Source organism: Salvelinus fontinalis, chromosome 1 (genome assembly GCF_029448725.1).
Source record: "Salvelinus fontinalis isolate EN_2023a chromosome 1, ASM2944872v1, whole genome shotgun sequence".
NCBI classification, from domain to species: domain Eukaryota; kingdom Metazoa; phylum Chordata; class Actinopteri; order Salmoniformes; family Salmonidae; genus Salvelinus; species Salvelinus fontinalis.
In genome coordinates, this window is record NC_074665.1 from 40256592 (window position 1) to 40269238 (window position 12647).

At 44.4% G+C, this 12647-nt stretch overlaps 1 protein-coding gene across 2 annotated transcripts in view; it reads left to right on the forward strand.

The window, feature by feature from the left end:
• afap1l2 (actin filament associated protein 1-like 2) overlaps positions 1-12647 on the forward strand; it is a 159539-nt gene that overhangs the window by 103437 nt on the left and 43455 nt on the right. For both annotated transcript variants that reach the window (XM_055921013.1, XM_055921006.1), the window contains exons 7-10: positions 5516-5695; positions 6043-6129; positions 8237-8321; positions 11050-11154. In XM_055921013.1, coding sequence (XP_055776988.1) covers positions 5516-5695; positions 6043-6129; positions 8237-8321; positions 11050-11154 — 457 coding nt within the window. The remainder of the gene's footprint in view (positions 1-5515; positions 5696-6042; positions 6130-8236; positions 8322-11049; positions 11155-12647) is intronic.

The window sequence follows — 12647 nt, forward strand, 5'->3', positions numbered from 1 at the left end:
AAGGAACCAGGCCCACTCCCCCTGCCGGTCCTGGCAGTGACTCCTAAGGAACCTCCCCAGTTCCTGCTTGATCCTATCCAACTGCCCGTTGGACTGAGGCTGGTACACAGATGTGAGGCTGGTCGTGGCCCCCAGCTTCTCCATGAAGGCTCTCCATACCCGTGACGTGAATTGGGGGGCCACGGTCGGAGATGATGACCTCTGGAAGACCATTGTGTCGGAAGACCTGCTGGAACAGTGCCTCAGCAACCTGGAGGGCGGTAGGGAGACAAGAGAGAGGGATAAAACAGCAGGGTTTAGAGATCCACAACAACCATAATAATGGTAAAACCATCAGTCGGGGGAGATCAGTAGCGAAATCTATGGACAGATGGGACCAAGGCCGCTGAGGCACGGGAAGGGGAAGACATTTCCCTGCCGGAGCGTGCCGGGAGATTTGGTTTGGATACAGGAGTATCCAAGGAGTTGACATATTAGGCAATGTCTTGCACCAAGGTGGGCCACCAGTATTTTGCAGAGATGGATTGAATGGTGCGGATGGTACCTAGGTGTCCAGCGGTGAAGGATGTGTGCGCTCAGGTCAACAGCCGATCGCTTACCCCCGTGGGGACATAAGTGCGCTCCGGAGGGCAGGTAGTAGGCGCGGGTTCCCACTCCAGAGCCTGGCGGATGTCCACGTCTACCTCCCAAATCACAGGAGCAACGATTCGGAAGGGCGGAATGATGGTTGCACTCAGGACAGGAACCTCTCCCAAATCATGGAGATGGGACAGGGCATCAGCTTTAATGTTCTTTGAAGCTGGGCGATATGAGACGGTGAAGTTGAATCTAGTGAAGAAAAGGGCCCACCTTGCTTGGTGCTGGTTAAGCTGCCTCACTGTCAATTCAAATCAAATTATATTGGTCACATACACATGGTTAACAAATGTTATTGCGAGTGTAGCGAAATGCTTGTGTTTCTAGTTCCGAGAGTGCAGTAATATATAACAAGTAATCTAACAATTCCACAACAACTACATAATACACAGAAATCTAAGTAAAGGGATGGAATAAGAATATATATACACATAAATATAGGGATGAGCGATGACCGAGTGGCATAGGCAAGATGCAATAGATTGTATAAAATACAGTATATACATATGGGATGAGTAATGCAAGATATGTAAACATTATTAAAGTGTCATTATTAAAGTGACTAGTGATCTATTTATTAAAGTGGCTAATGATTTCAAGTCTGTATGTAGGCAGCAGCCTCTCTGTGTTAGTGACGGCTGTTTAACAGTCTGATGGCCTTGAGAAGCTATTTTTCAGTCTCTCGGTCCCAGCTTTGATGCACCTGTGCTGACCTCGCCTTTTGGATGGTAGCGGGATGAACAGGCAGTGGCTCAGGTGGTTGTTGTCCTTGAAGATCTTTTTGGCTTTCCTGTGACAACGGGTGCTGTAGGTGTCCTGGAAGACTGGTAGTTTGTCCCCGGTGATGCGTTGTGCAGACCGCACCACCCTCTGGAGAGCCCTGCGGTTGTGGACGGTGCAGTTGCCGTAGCAGGCTGTGATACAGCCCGACAGGATTCTCTCAATTGTGCATCTGTAAAGGTTTGTAAGGGTTTTAGGTAACAAGCCAAATTTCTACATACATCCTGTTTGAGTTTCTGCCTTTTGGGCGGGAGGAGCAAAATGGATTCAGGTTCGTATGTACTCCAAGTTCCAGTGGTTGGTGAGGATGAGAAATGTGTCCTTGGCACCCTCCAGCCAGTGTCTTCACTCCTCTAATGCCAACTTCACCACCAGGAGCTCCCGTAAGTGACGTCATAGTTCCTCTCTGCAGGAGACAGTTTCTTTGCGTAGTATGCACATGGATACAATTTCTGTGGGTTACCTTGGCGCTGGGACACGACCACCCCCACACCTACTTCTGAGGTGTCCACCTCCACCACTAAGGGCAGCATAGGATCTGGGTGTTTCAGCAACGGGGCGGAGGTGAAATGCCCCTTCAGTAGGCGGAAGGCCTCATCGGCTGCAGGTCTCTACACCAACTTACGGGGATCACCCTTGTGGAGAGGTAGTGGAGCTGAAGTTCTTAATGAAGCGGTGGTAGAAGTTGGCAAACCCCAAAAACCGTTGTTGCCCCTTTACGGTGGTTGGGACTGGCTCAACCATCCATCATCACTCCCTGTGGCCTGATCCGGTATCCCAAGGAGACAGCGACCTGATGGAACTGGCACTTTTCCGCTTTCACATACAGGCATACCACATACCACCTGGCGCACGAGCATGTCCCGGAACACCTTGTTTTTACGAAAGACTGAAACACAGACGGAGCATTGGCTAATCCGTAAGGTATCACCTAGTACTCGTAGTGCCCAGACATCGTGCTGAAGGCCGTTTTCCATTCATCCCGGATCAATTTGTAGGCACTCCACAGGTCCAGTTTTGAAAAAGAAAAAAAAGGGCGCCGCAAAGCTGTTCAATAGTGGCCGGCACCAACGGGAGAAGGTAGCGGTACTTGGTAGTGATGGAATTGAGGCCTCTGTAAACAATGCACGGACGTAGACCTCCATCCTTTTTGGTCACGAAGAAGAAGCCTGCCAACGCAAGGGATGTGGATGGGCGGATGAAACCCTGTTGGAGAGCCTCTTGGATGTACTCCATGGCATCGGTTTCAGCCACTGACAGAGGGTAGATGCGGCTGTGCGGAGGCGCAGAGCCTGCAAGCAGGTCATTGGCACAGTCCCAGGGGCGATGATGAGGGAGACGGATGCGTGGGTCTTGGAGAAAACCTCTCAGAGATCCTGGTAAACCTCTAGGATGTCGGGCTGAAGGGCAACCACAGGACTTTCAATCGAAGTGGAACTACAGTGTATGGAAAAGCAGGTCTTCCGGGTTCCCAGGCAGTGATTTTCATCCTCTACCAGGAGATGGTGGGGTCATGACGTTGGTGCCACGGGAGGCTCCAACGTCATGACTGTGTACGGGTGGGGTGATGATGAGGAAGGAAGGCTTTTCTTGGTGCATGGGTGTTGGTAGGTGGCGCTGTGATATGTGTGAGTGTACCAGATCCCACTGGTCGATTATCCAGGGCTTGGACCTGAAGAGGAGAGCAGAGTGGGTACAAGGTAATGTTCAGAGAGGAGGCAAGGGTCTGGTCAATGAAATTCCCTGCGGCACCAGAGTCCACTAGGGCTGTAGAGACAACACGAGGGACAGCCAGCCAGTGAAATGGAAACCAGGGACAGCAATGATGATGGAATACTCACACCTACTCCAGGAGACATATGATCACGGGGCCTCTGCTCTGCCCCTGTGGACCTCGAGTTGGGACGCCGCTGAAGCTTGTGCCCCTCCTGGTCGCAATAGGATCAGAGCCCCAGCTGTTTCAGGTTACGCTGCTCTGCTGCTGGGAGGTGTGTGGCCCCTATCTACATGGGTTCAGGAGGAGGGGGCGCTGGCGCTCCCGAAGAAGGTTGTCCAGGCACGCCAACTCTGTCTGGACCTACTCACGCACTCCTCTTCAGAATAGGGTGCGGAGTGCCGGCGCATTCCATCCGCTAGAGGCTGCTACGGTCCGGCAGGTGAGGGTGTAGTCACTCACCTCCCCCTCTGCCCTCCGGTGGATGGTCGAAGACCGCCCTGAATAGAGCCATGAACCTCTCGTAGGAACCCAGCTCTTCCTCTCCCAGATGGCCGAAAGCCACTCCATCACCCGCCCGGTCAGCAGGGAAATGACTGTGGCAACCTTGGACCTCTCAGTGGTGGGGGCTCCCATCTGATGGAAGAAATAGAGGGACCACTGGAGTAGGAAGCCACGGCATTTGGATGGAGTCCTGTCATATTTGTCCGGGAGGGACATCATTGACCTGGGCGGAGTGCTGGGTAGGCTGGGGGGCTGGCTCGCTGGGATGACTCGTGGTAGGAGGCCCTCCACTAGTTGGAGGTGAATCCTCTCGGGTGGTGTCGAGCCGGTGGAGGACCCGGAGGACCTCATCCATAGCCGCACCCAGTTGTGCCAGCTGATTGTGGTGTTGGCAGAGTAGGTGGCCCTGTTCGCCGACGGTCTTTCTCTTCTGCTTCTTCCATATGGAGAGGCAGTATTCTGTAACAAATATGCTGGGAGTCAGGAAGCAGGTGTAGAAGGTGAGTTTAATGATAAGAATACGGCAGATAAGCAGAACAGGAGATGGACTAAACGTCACCAAAACCAATACTGCCTGAAGACTGAGGCTACTGAGGGCTAAATAAAGGGAGAGTAATCAAGGTGATGATGAGGTCCAGGTGTGGGTAACGATGGGGAGCAGGTGTGCGTAATGATGGTTACCAGAACCGGTGGTTAGTAAACCGGCCACGTCGAGTGCTGGAGCGGTGAGCAGGAGTAGGCATGGCACAATCAAACCCACAACCTTAATGCACTATCCAGGCTCCAACCCAATGTTTCTCAGTCCATTCCAGGGGGACACCCTGAGTGAGCACATTTTGTGTTATAGCCCCACACTAACACACCTGATTCTACTTATCAACTAATAGCAAGCATTTGAATCATGTATAGTGCCTTCAGAAAGTATTCATACCACTTGACTTATTCCACCTTGTGTTATGTTACAGCAATTACAGCTGTGAGTTTTTCTGGGTACGTCTCTAAGAGCTTTCCACACCTGGGTTGTGCAACATTAGCCCATTATTATTTTCAAAATTCTTCAAGCTCTGTCAAATTGGTTGTTGATCATTGTTAGTCAACCATTTCAGATCTTGCCATAGATTTTCAAGTAGATTTAAGTCAAAACTATAACTCAGCCACTCTCGTTCTTGGTCAGCCACTCTCGTTCATGGTAAGCAACTCCAGTGTAGATTTGGCCTTGTTGTTTTAGGTAAATGAGTATCCCAGTGTCTGGTGGAAAGCAGACTGAACCTGGTTTTCCTGTAGGGTTTTGCCCGTGCTTCAGTTTCTTTTGTATCCTGAAAAACTACCCAGTCCTTAATGATTGCAAGCATACCCATAACATGATGCAGTCACCACTATGATTGAAAATATGGAGAGTGGTACTCAGTAATGTGTTGTATTGGATTTGCCACAAATGTAACGCTTTGTATTCAGCACGAAACATGTATTGCTTTGCCAGATTGTTTGCGGTATTACTTTAATGCCTTGTTGCAAACAGGATGCATGTTTTGGAATATTTGTATTCTGTACAGGCTTCGTTCTTTTCACTCTGTCAATTAAGTTAGTATTGTGGAGTAACTACAATGTTGATCCATCCTCAGTTTAACATTATGGGGTATTGTGTGTAGGCCAGTGACAAAACATATCAAATGAATCCATTTTAAAGTCAGGCTGTAACACAAAGAAATGTGGAAAAAGTCAAAGGGTGTGAATACTTTCTAAAGGCACTCTATGTTAGTGCTGGGCTAGGACAAAAATATGCACCTCCCTGGAATGTGTTGAGAGACAATTTAACCCATTTTTAAACAACTAAGCCATATTTCCATCACCAACCACTGTACCCTCTTGGTGTTCCAATAGTGCTACAAGAGCTCCAAGGAGCAGATGCCGCTGCTGGACGTGAGCCTGCTGGGCTGCAGCGTGGTCTACAAGGAGAAGCAGCCCAAGAGGAAGGAGCACAAGCTGAAGATCATCCCCATGGGAGGAGAGGCCATCGTTCTGGGCCTGCAGAGCAAGGAGCAGACAGAGCAGTGGCTCAAGGTATAGGGACTGGAGATGGAGAGACTAATGGTGGGGGTTGGAGTCAGACTGCGTTGGAGTCAGACTGCATTGTTGTCACCGCAGTGTTGGAATCAATTCCATTTTAATTCAGTCAATCCAGGTAGTAAACAGAATTTCCCATTTACATTTTCACAATTTGCTTTTCAACGAGGAAAAGTAGAATATCTGTTGATTTCCTGAATTAAAATAGAATAAATCCCCAACACTGATAGTTACAATAATGTCAATGATGATAATGGATTGGATTGATATATAGCTTTTCCAGATGCTTAAAAAGGGAAGGGGGCACCTACCTATTGGTCTTGTTTCCTTGTCACCCCCATCAGGTGATCCAGGAAATCAGCCCTAAACCAGCAGAGGGCTCTGAGATGCAGCACTTTGTGTCCGACTCCTCACGACTCATCTGCACTAAGGTAGAACACCATCAATAGAACACAATTAATTTATTTACTGGTAGTTATGGCTATTGGGTGAGATTGGTTATAGTCTCTCATGGACAGACACACATAACATAACTGGTGTCGTAGCGTATGTCAACAGACTGTGGGATGCGATGAATAACAAGGAACTTTGATACAATGCGCAGATTTTTCGTCACCGATCATTTGGTGTTCGCATCTTTAACATTTAATAAAGGAAGGGACATACAGTTCCTTCAGAAAGTGTTTATACCCCTTGACGTATTCCACATTTTGTTGTTACAGCCTGAATTAAAAATGGGTTAAAAGTCACCATTCGCCTCATGTGAAATCCCTGAGAGGTTTCCTTCCTCTCCGGCAACTGAATTAGGAAGGATGCCTGTATCTTTGTAGTGACTGGGTGTATTGATACACCATCCAAAGTGTAATTAATAACTTCACCATGCGCAAAGAGATATTATAAACTGGGTGGTTCAAGCCCTGAATGCTGATTGGCTGACAGCCATGGTATATCAGACCGTATACCACGGGTATGACAAAATTTGCTGCTCAAAATTTGCTGCTCTAAACAAAATTTGAGAGAAGTAAGCTTTTTGTGCATATTGAAAATGTCTGGGATCTTTTATTTCAGCTCTTGAAACATGGGACCAACACTTTACATGTTGCATTTATATTTTTGTTCAGTGTTGAAATTAGGATCCTTGGGGGTTTGTGGTTTTTACCCATCTACCAATAGGTGCCCTTCTTTGAAAAATATCCATAGTCTTTGTGGTTGATTCTGTGTTTGAAATTAACTGCTTGACTGAGGGAACTTACAAGATAATTGTATGTGTGGAGTACAGAGATGAGGTAGTCATTATTGCACAAAGAGTGAGTAAATGCAACGTATTACGTGAATTATTAAGCACATTTTTACTACTGAATGTATTTAGTCTTGCTATGACAAGGGGTTGAATACTTATTGACTCGAGACATTTCAGCTTTTCATGTTTTAATTAATTTGTAAAAATAAAAAATTGGTGAAAACAATTCCACTTTCACGTTATGGGGTATTGTGTGTAGGCCAGTGGAAAACAAAATCGAAATAGAGGGGGCTACCACCCTGCTTCCGCTCCATGTTCTAATATATTTTCTAACACGTCTGCCCCCAGAACTTAATCAAGCAACTGATTCAATTACTCAAAATTTTAGTTCTGGGTTTCCGAGATTAGATTGGTTATAACTTGGTTATATGTTAAAGTTCCAAAGCTGCTGTCAAACAAGGTTTTATCTGACTAGTGTAAGTACAAGTAACTATTTCATAATGCTTTTTCAATAGGGAACATGGGACATGCTTTCTGTTCCCTTGTTGCTGGGCGCTTGTAGAAAGGGCCTGATTGAATCAGATGACGTTAGTGCTGGGCTCGAACAAAAATGCCCACACCTTGGGGGTCCGGCAGGAATGGATGTCAATCATGCTTCACAAGAGTTGTGTACAATTGTTTATGTTTTTTTTTAAAATTATTATTATTATTTTTTATTTTTTTATCCCCTTTTCCCCCCAATTTTCGTGGTATCCAATCGCTAGTAATTACTATCTTGTCTCATCGCTACAACTCCCGTACGGGCTCGGGAGAGACGAAGGTCGAAAGTCATGCGTCCTCCGAAGCACAACCCAACCAAGCCGCACTGCTTCTTTAACACAGCGCGCCTCCAACCCGGAAGCCAGCCGCACCAATGTGTCGGAGGAAACACCGTGTACCTGGCCCCCTTGGCTAGCACGCACTGCGCGCAGCCCGCCACAGGAGTCGCTGGAGCGCGATGAGACAAGGAAATCCCTACCGGCCAAACCCTCCCTTACCCGGACGACGCTAGCCCAATTGTGCGTCGCCCCACGGACCTCCCGGTCGCGGCCGGCTGCGACAGAGCCTGGGGGCGAACCCAGAGACTCTGGTGGCGCAGTTAGCACTGCGATGCAGTGCTCTAGACCACTGCGCCACCCGGGAGGCCCCAATTGTTTATGTTTGAGTAGAGTCTGTGTGTGTACTGTAAGTGTGTGTGTGATTAAGTTGTGTGTGTGTGTATAGTAAATGTGTGTGTGTGTGGTGGTCTCTATACGCAGGGGGAGCTCAGTGAGAGGTACTCAGTTACTTCTGAAAGTGGCAGCAGCACAGACAGCCACGCTGAGACCCTTGAAACTAAAGATGGTGAGTAACGTCTCAGCTCTGATCCTCACCAATTATGGGGAAGTTGCCACTAGAGGCTTGATGTTAGGATTGGGGGAGAAGAAGCTGATCCATCCTAGATCTGTACCTAGGGAACGCTTCCCCCCAGAGTGATCCTAACTGGAGGAGTTCTCTTATAATCATGTTAGGTTTTATGGGGATTACTCAAACATGGGTTAATTTAACCATAGTTGGGTTTTTATTCACTTTCCTGCTGGGTTGACCCAGCAGCTGGGTCTTTTTTAATGCAATCCATAGGTTATTTTTAGGAGGTGTGGCCTATTAGGGGAATTGTTTCATATAGTTATTTTTGGCCACCCGTGACAATACATGTCATTCTTGTTCATCATGTTAAGTTCGTGCAATGCAAATATACATTTTCATAGAATATTTCTTTTTTTTTAAATTAATAACATTGAAATTTACATTATTGTAACAAAGTGGTAACTATCCCAACATTGGGCTATGCATAGGCTCTTGAAGAACCCATTAAAGCTACAAAAGTATCAGTGTTCAACCTTAACATGTGATAACAATACAACAGAACAGATGAACCAGAATGACATTTATAATCATCGGTGGCCAAAAACAACTATCTGAAAGCCACGCCCCTACTAAGCCAGGCCTCCAGTCTTCTGAACTGAGCTGCTGGGTCATATCTCAAGAACTCAGTATCAGTAACCCAGCCTCAACAACCCAACCTTGCTCTTTTAAAGATAATAACCCAACTAATTGACCCAATGCCTCCAACCCAGCAGTTGGACCATCCAAACAACACATACTTTTCTTTAATGTACCCTTACTCTTAAATTGAAGACAGTAAGGATAACATTACTAAGTGGCAATTGTAAAGTAAAGTAGCTAGGTTTCCATCCAATTGGTCAGAGATTGTAATGTGAATATTCTACAATCCACATAAAAACAAATTTCCCCACATTTAGTTTTTTGCCCTAGCACTACACAGCTGATTCAAATAATGAAAGCTTGATGATGAGTTGGATATTTGAATCAGCTGTGTAATGCTAGGGCAAAAATCTAAATATGCACCCGGGGGGTGCCCCAGGATAGAGTTTGGGAAACCGTGCTCTAGACATCAGCTCGCAGATACAGTGCAGGTATAGCCTAATACATGATGAGATTATTATGAATGAAAGAGACAGATTTTTATTTATCAAACGGTAGCCAAGCATCGATCATCATGTCACCAGAATAAGACCCTCAATATTTATCACCCTGCACTTTCACCACCCTGTGAAGTTCATCATAATTCATTTAACCTAGTAAACTGCATGCTTTCCCGAGTCGCAGTGAAAAGACCACACAACATATCATGGTGTGACTCCAAGTTTACTTTGATATGATGGTTATTATATCAATATTTGCATGATGGTTATTGGTTATTTCTCGCATAATTAATTGTCCATACACAAAAAGAGCCCACCTTGTCTAGCGTATTTTGTTTTGTCGACATTCGGAAAGTTTACTGCCAAATTTGCTGTTTCCATCAGGCCTGTTGCAAAAATGTTTATCCGACATGTACTTTACATCGCATAAAAAGGTTCGATGTAAACCTGATTAAAGTAGCTAAGTGCTTTCTTGAGCCAATCGATTTTGGGAGATTGACGATTATGAATATATAAATATACTCTTGTAAAGATCTTAACACAATTTACAGTGTAGCATGCATATTTTGTCTAGTACACTCTGAACGGTAGGTGACATTTTTTGTAAGAGTAACTCTTCAGTTATGTTTCACTCAAGGTGTTATCATAAGTTTTACTTTTGAGTTACTGGAAAACTTCAATTAAACACAGTCTCAAATAGCCGGCTGTCACTTTTAATAGCCGGTCAACCACACACATTTCAGCAAATAACCACCTGTTTCAAATAATCTTAGGGTCTAAGTTATTTGCCTATGAGGTTACCATGAATTACCATCTTTTTTAAATGAGGTTTAATGTTTGATTTGCTACATTCAATAATTCAGTAATTCAAACAAATTATGGCAATCATCCATTTTTATCACCAATACGAAACTGCTAGCTGATAAATGCTAGCTAATTAGCAAGCACAAAAACAGTCAACAACTTCGGGAGTACAGAACCGTCAGAAATTGTCTGATCGCCCTCTAGTGGCCAAAGTATGAAAATGCCAAAAATGCACTGTCTTAGAGGAGAATAATTATTCTGTCAAGGAAAAGTATTTTTTAAATTGTTTTAATAGAGGCAATAATAACACGTTGGGGCTGGAAATTAAGAAATGTATTAACATTCTGGAAGTGAACGTTGGAATGAAACAATTACCTATGCGAATGAAATAAGACGCCTGGCTCAAATAGAAGCCTGTCTCTCAGCGCCTGTTGTGTTCAGTGATTTAAGCAAATAAATGCCTGGGCTATTAATTTAAGTTTTACGTTATGTTTCCATGATTAGACTGAGGACAACACAGTAACTGTCACTACTAGGGGTTTAAAGTTCAGGAATTTTAGAAAGGTCAATTTCTAATTGGTTGTTATTGATATCAGTCAACTTCTTAGTAAGTGATTTGAGAGAATATAGCAGTCTTGTGGATGAACTTGCGTCACTCCCATTGACATCAATCCAACCACATAATGTAATGCTCTGCTTAACCTTGTTCTTGATTGTTTACAGAAGTAATCGCTTGTTGGGTCTCTTGGTTTAGAACCTTTTTCTGCCTTCATCCTTTACAGTGAAGAAGAAATACAGTGCAGGCCTGAAGTTCAGTAACTTAATGAACATTGGCAAGAAGAAGACCTCTTCCTTAGACAGTCCGGAGAAATGTGTCGACACCTCAGGTGAGTGGAGATGGCTCCTAGAGCTAGGCAAATCAGCCATTACCCTGTTAACATGCAGTACAGTCAAAGTCACTGGAAAGGATTCAAACAAACCACAATGCAGTGCGATATCGGCACGTTGCGCTTTGTTTGAATCCAGACCTATCTCTTTTCACTTTCTTTTTCTTGTCTCCTTATTCACCTGCTCTTTGTCTCTGCCTTCTCTATCTGGCTTTCACTTTCCTTTCCCCTTCTTATTTCCTTTCAATTTGTTGAACTTTATTGGCATGAAATTACATTTTTCCAGAGGTGGCTGAAGATATCGGAGGATGGGCTCAATGTAATGGCTGCAATGAAAGTAATGGAACAGTATCAAACACATGGAAACCACATAGAAAACATGTATTTTATGTGTTTGATTCAGTTCCATCTATTATATTCCAGTGATTACGATGACCCCATCCTCCTATACCTCTACCCGCCAGCCTCCTCTAAATCTTACATTGTCAAAGCAAACGGAGGCCCGTTTGCAACGAAGAGGCAGAACTTAACGCGCAACTGTGTATAAGCGCTGGATTTCTTAAAACACTACTAACAGGAGATTATGTGCACCTGCATGTTAAAACAACATTGTTTGACTGAAAACCCAGACTAAACCAGCAGATCAGTTGATCTCATGTTGTTACCGTGTCAAGCGAGTCTGATACCAGACAGCTGTGTCTAGGTTCTCTACTCCTGCCCCACAAAAAGTATTGACCTATCGGTAACATTGAAAATCGCAAGGCTGGAAATTCATAATAAATACTTATTGTATTTTCATACAAACATTTAATCTTGAATTTCAATTTATAATATAATTTGTGTAATTTGAAATACTTTTATCAGACTATGATTTAATGAAAACAGAGATATTAACTGAATCATGATTGGCTGTTTATGGTTACAAATTTTAGATGTGGACAGTTCAGAGATATTTATTTTTCAACCCTTGATAAGAAAGTACCATACTGTATTAAGACAAGTTGTTATTAATGTATTACATGAATTGGAAATGAAAAATGAAGTACACCAATATGTGTTTTCCATTCATAAAAATGTGCAAGGTAAATTGCCATTGTAGATTTGCCGTGGTTGTAAACTAGACGCTGGGAGTTGGGACGCAAGTCCAGGTGGTGAGTTTAATAATAAACTAAACATGGAACAATACAAGAAACAAGAGTAGCATACGGACATGAAACAACATCCATACTGCCTGGGAGGAATCAGACTTGTGGAGGTCTACAATTATTTTTCTGAGGTCTGGGCTGATTTATTTTGGTTTTGCCATGATGTCAAGCAAAGAGGCACTGAGTTTGAAGGTAGGCCTTGAAATACATCCACAGGTACACCTTCGGTTGACTCAAATTATGTCAATTAGCCTATCAGAAGCTTCTAAAGCAATGACATCATTTTCTGGAATTTTCCAAGCTGTTTAAAGACAAAGTCAACTTACTGTATGTAAATGTCTGACCCAC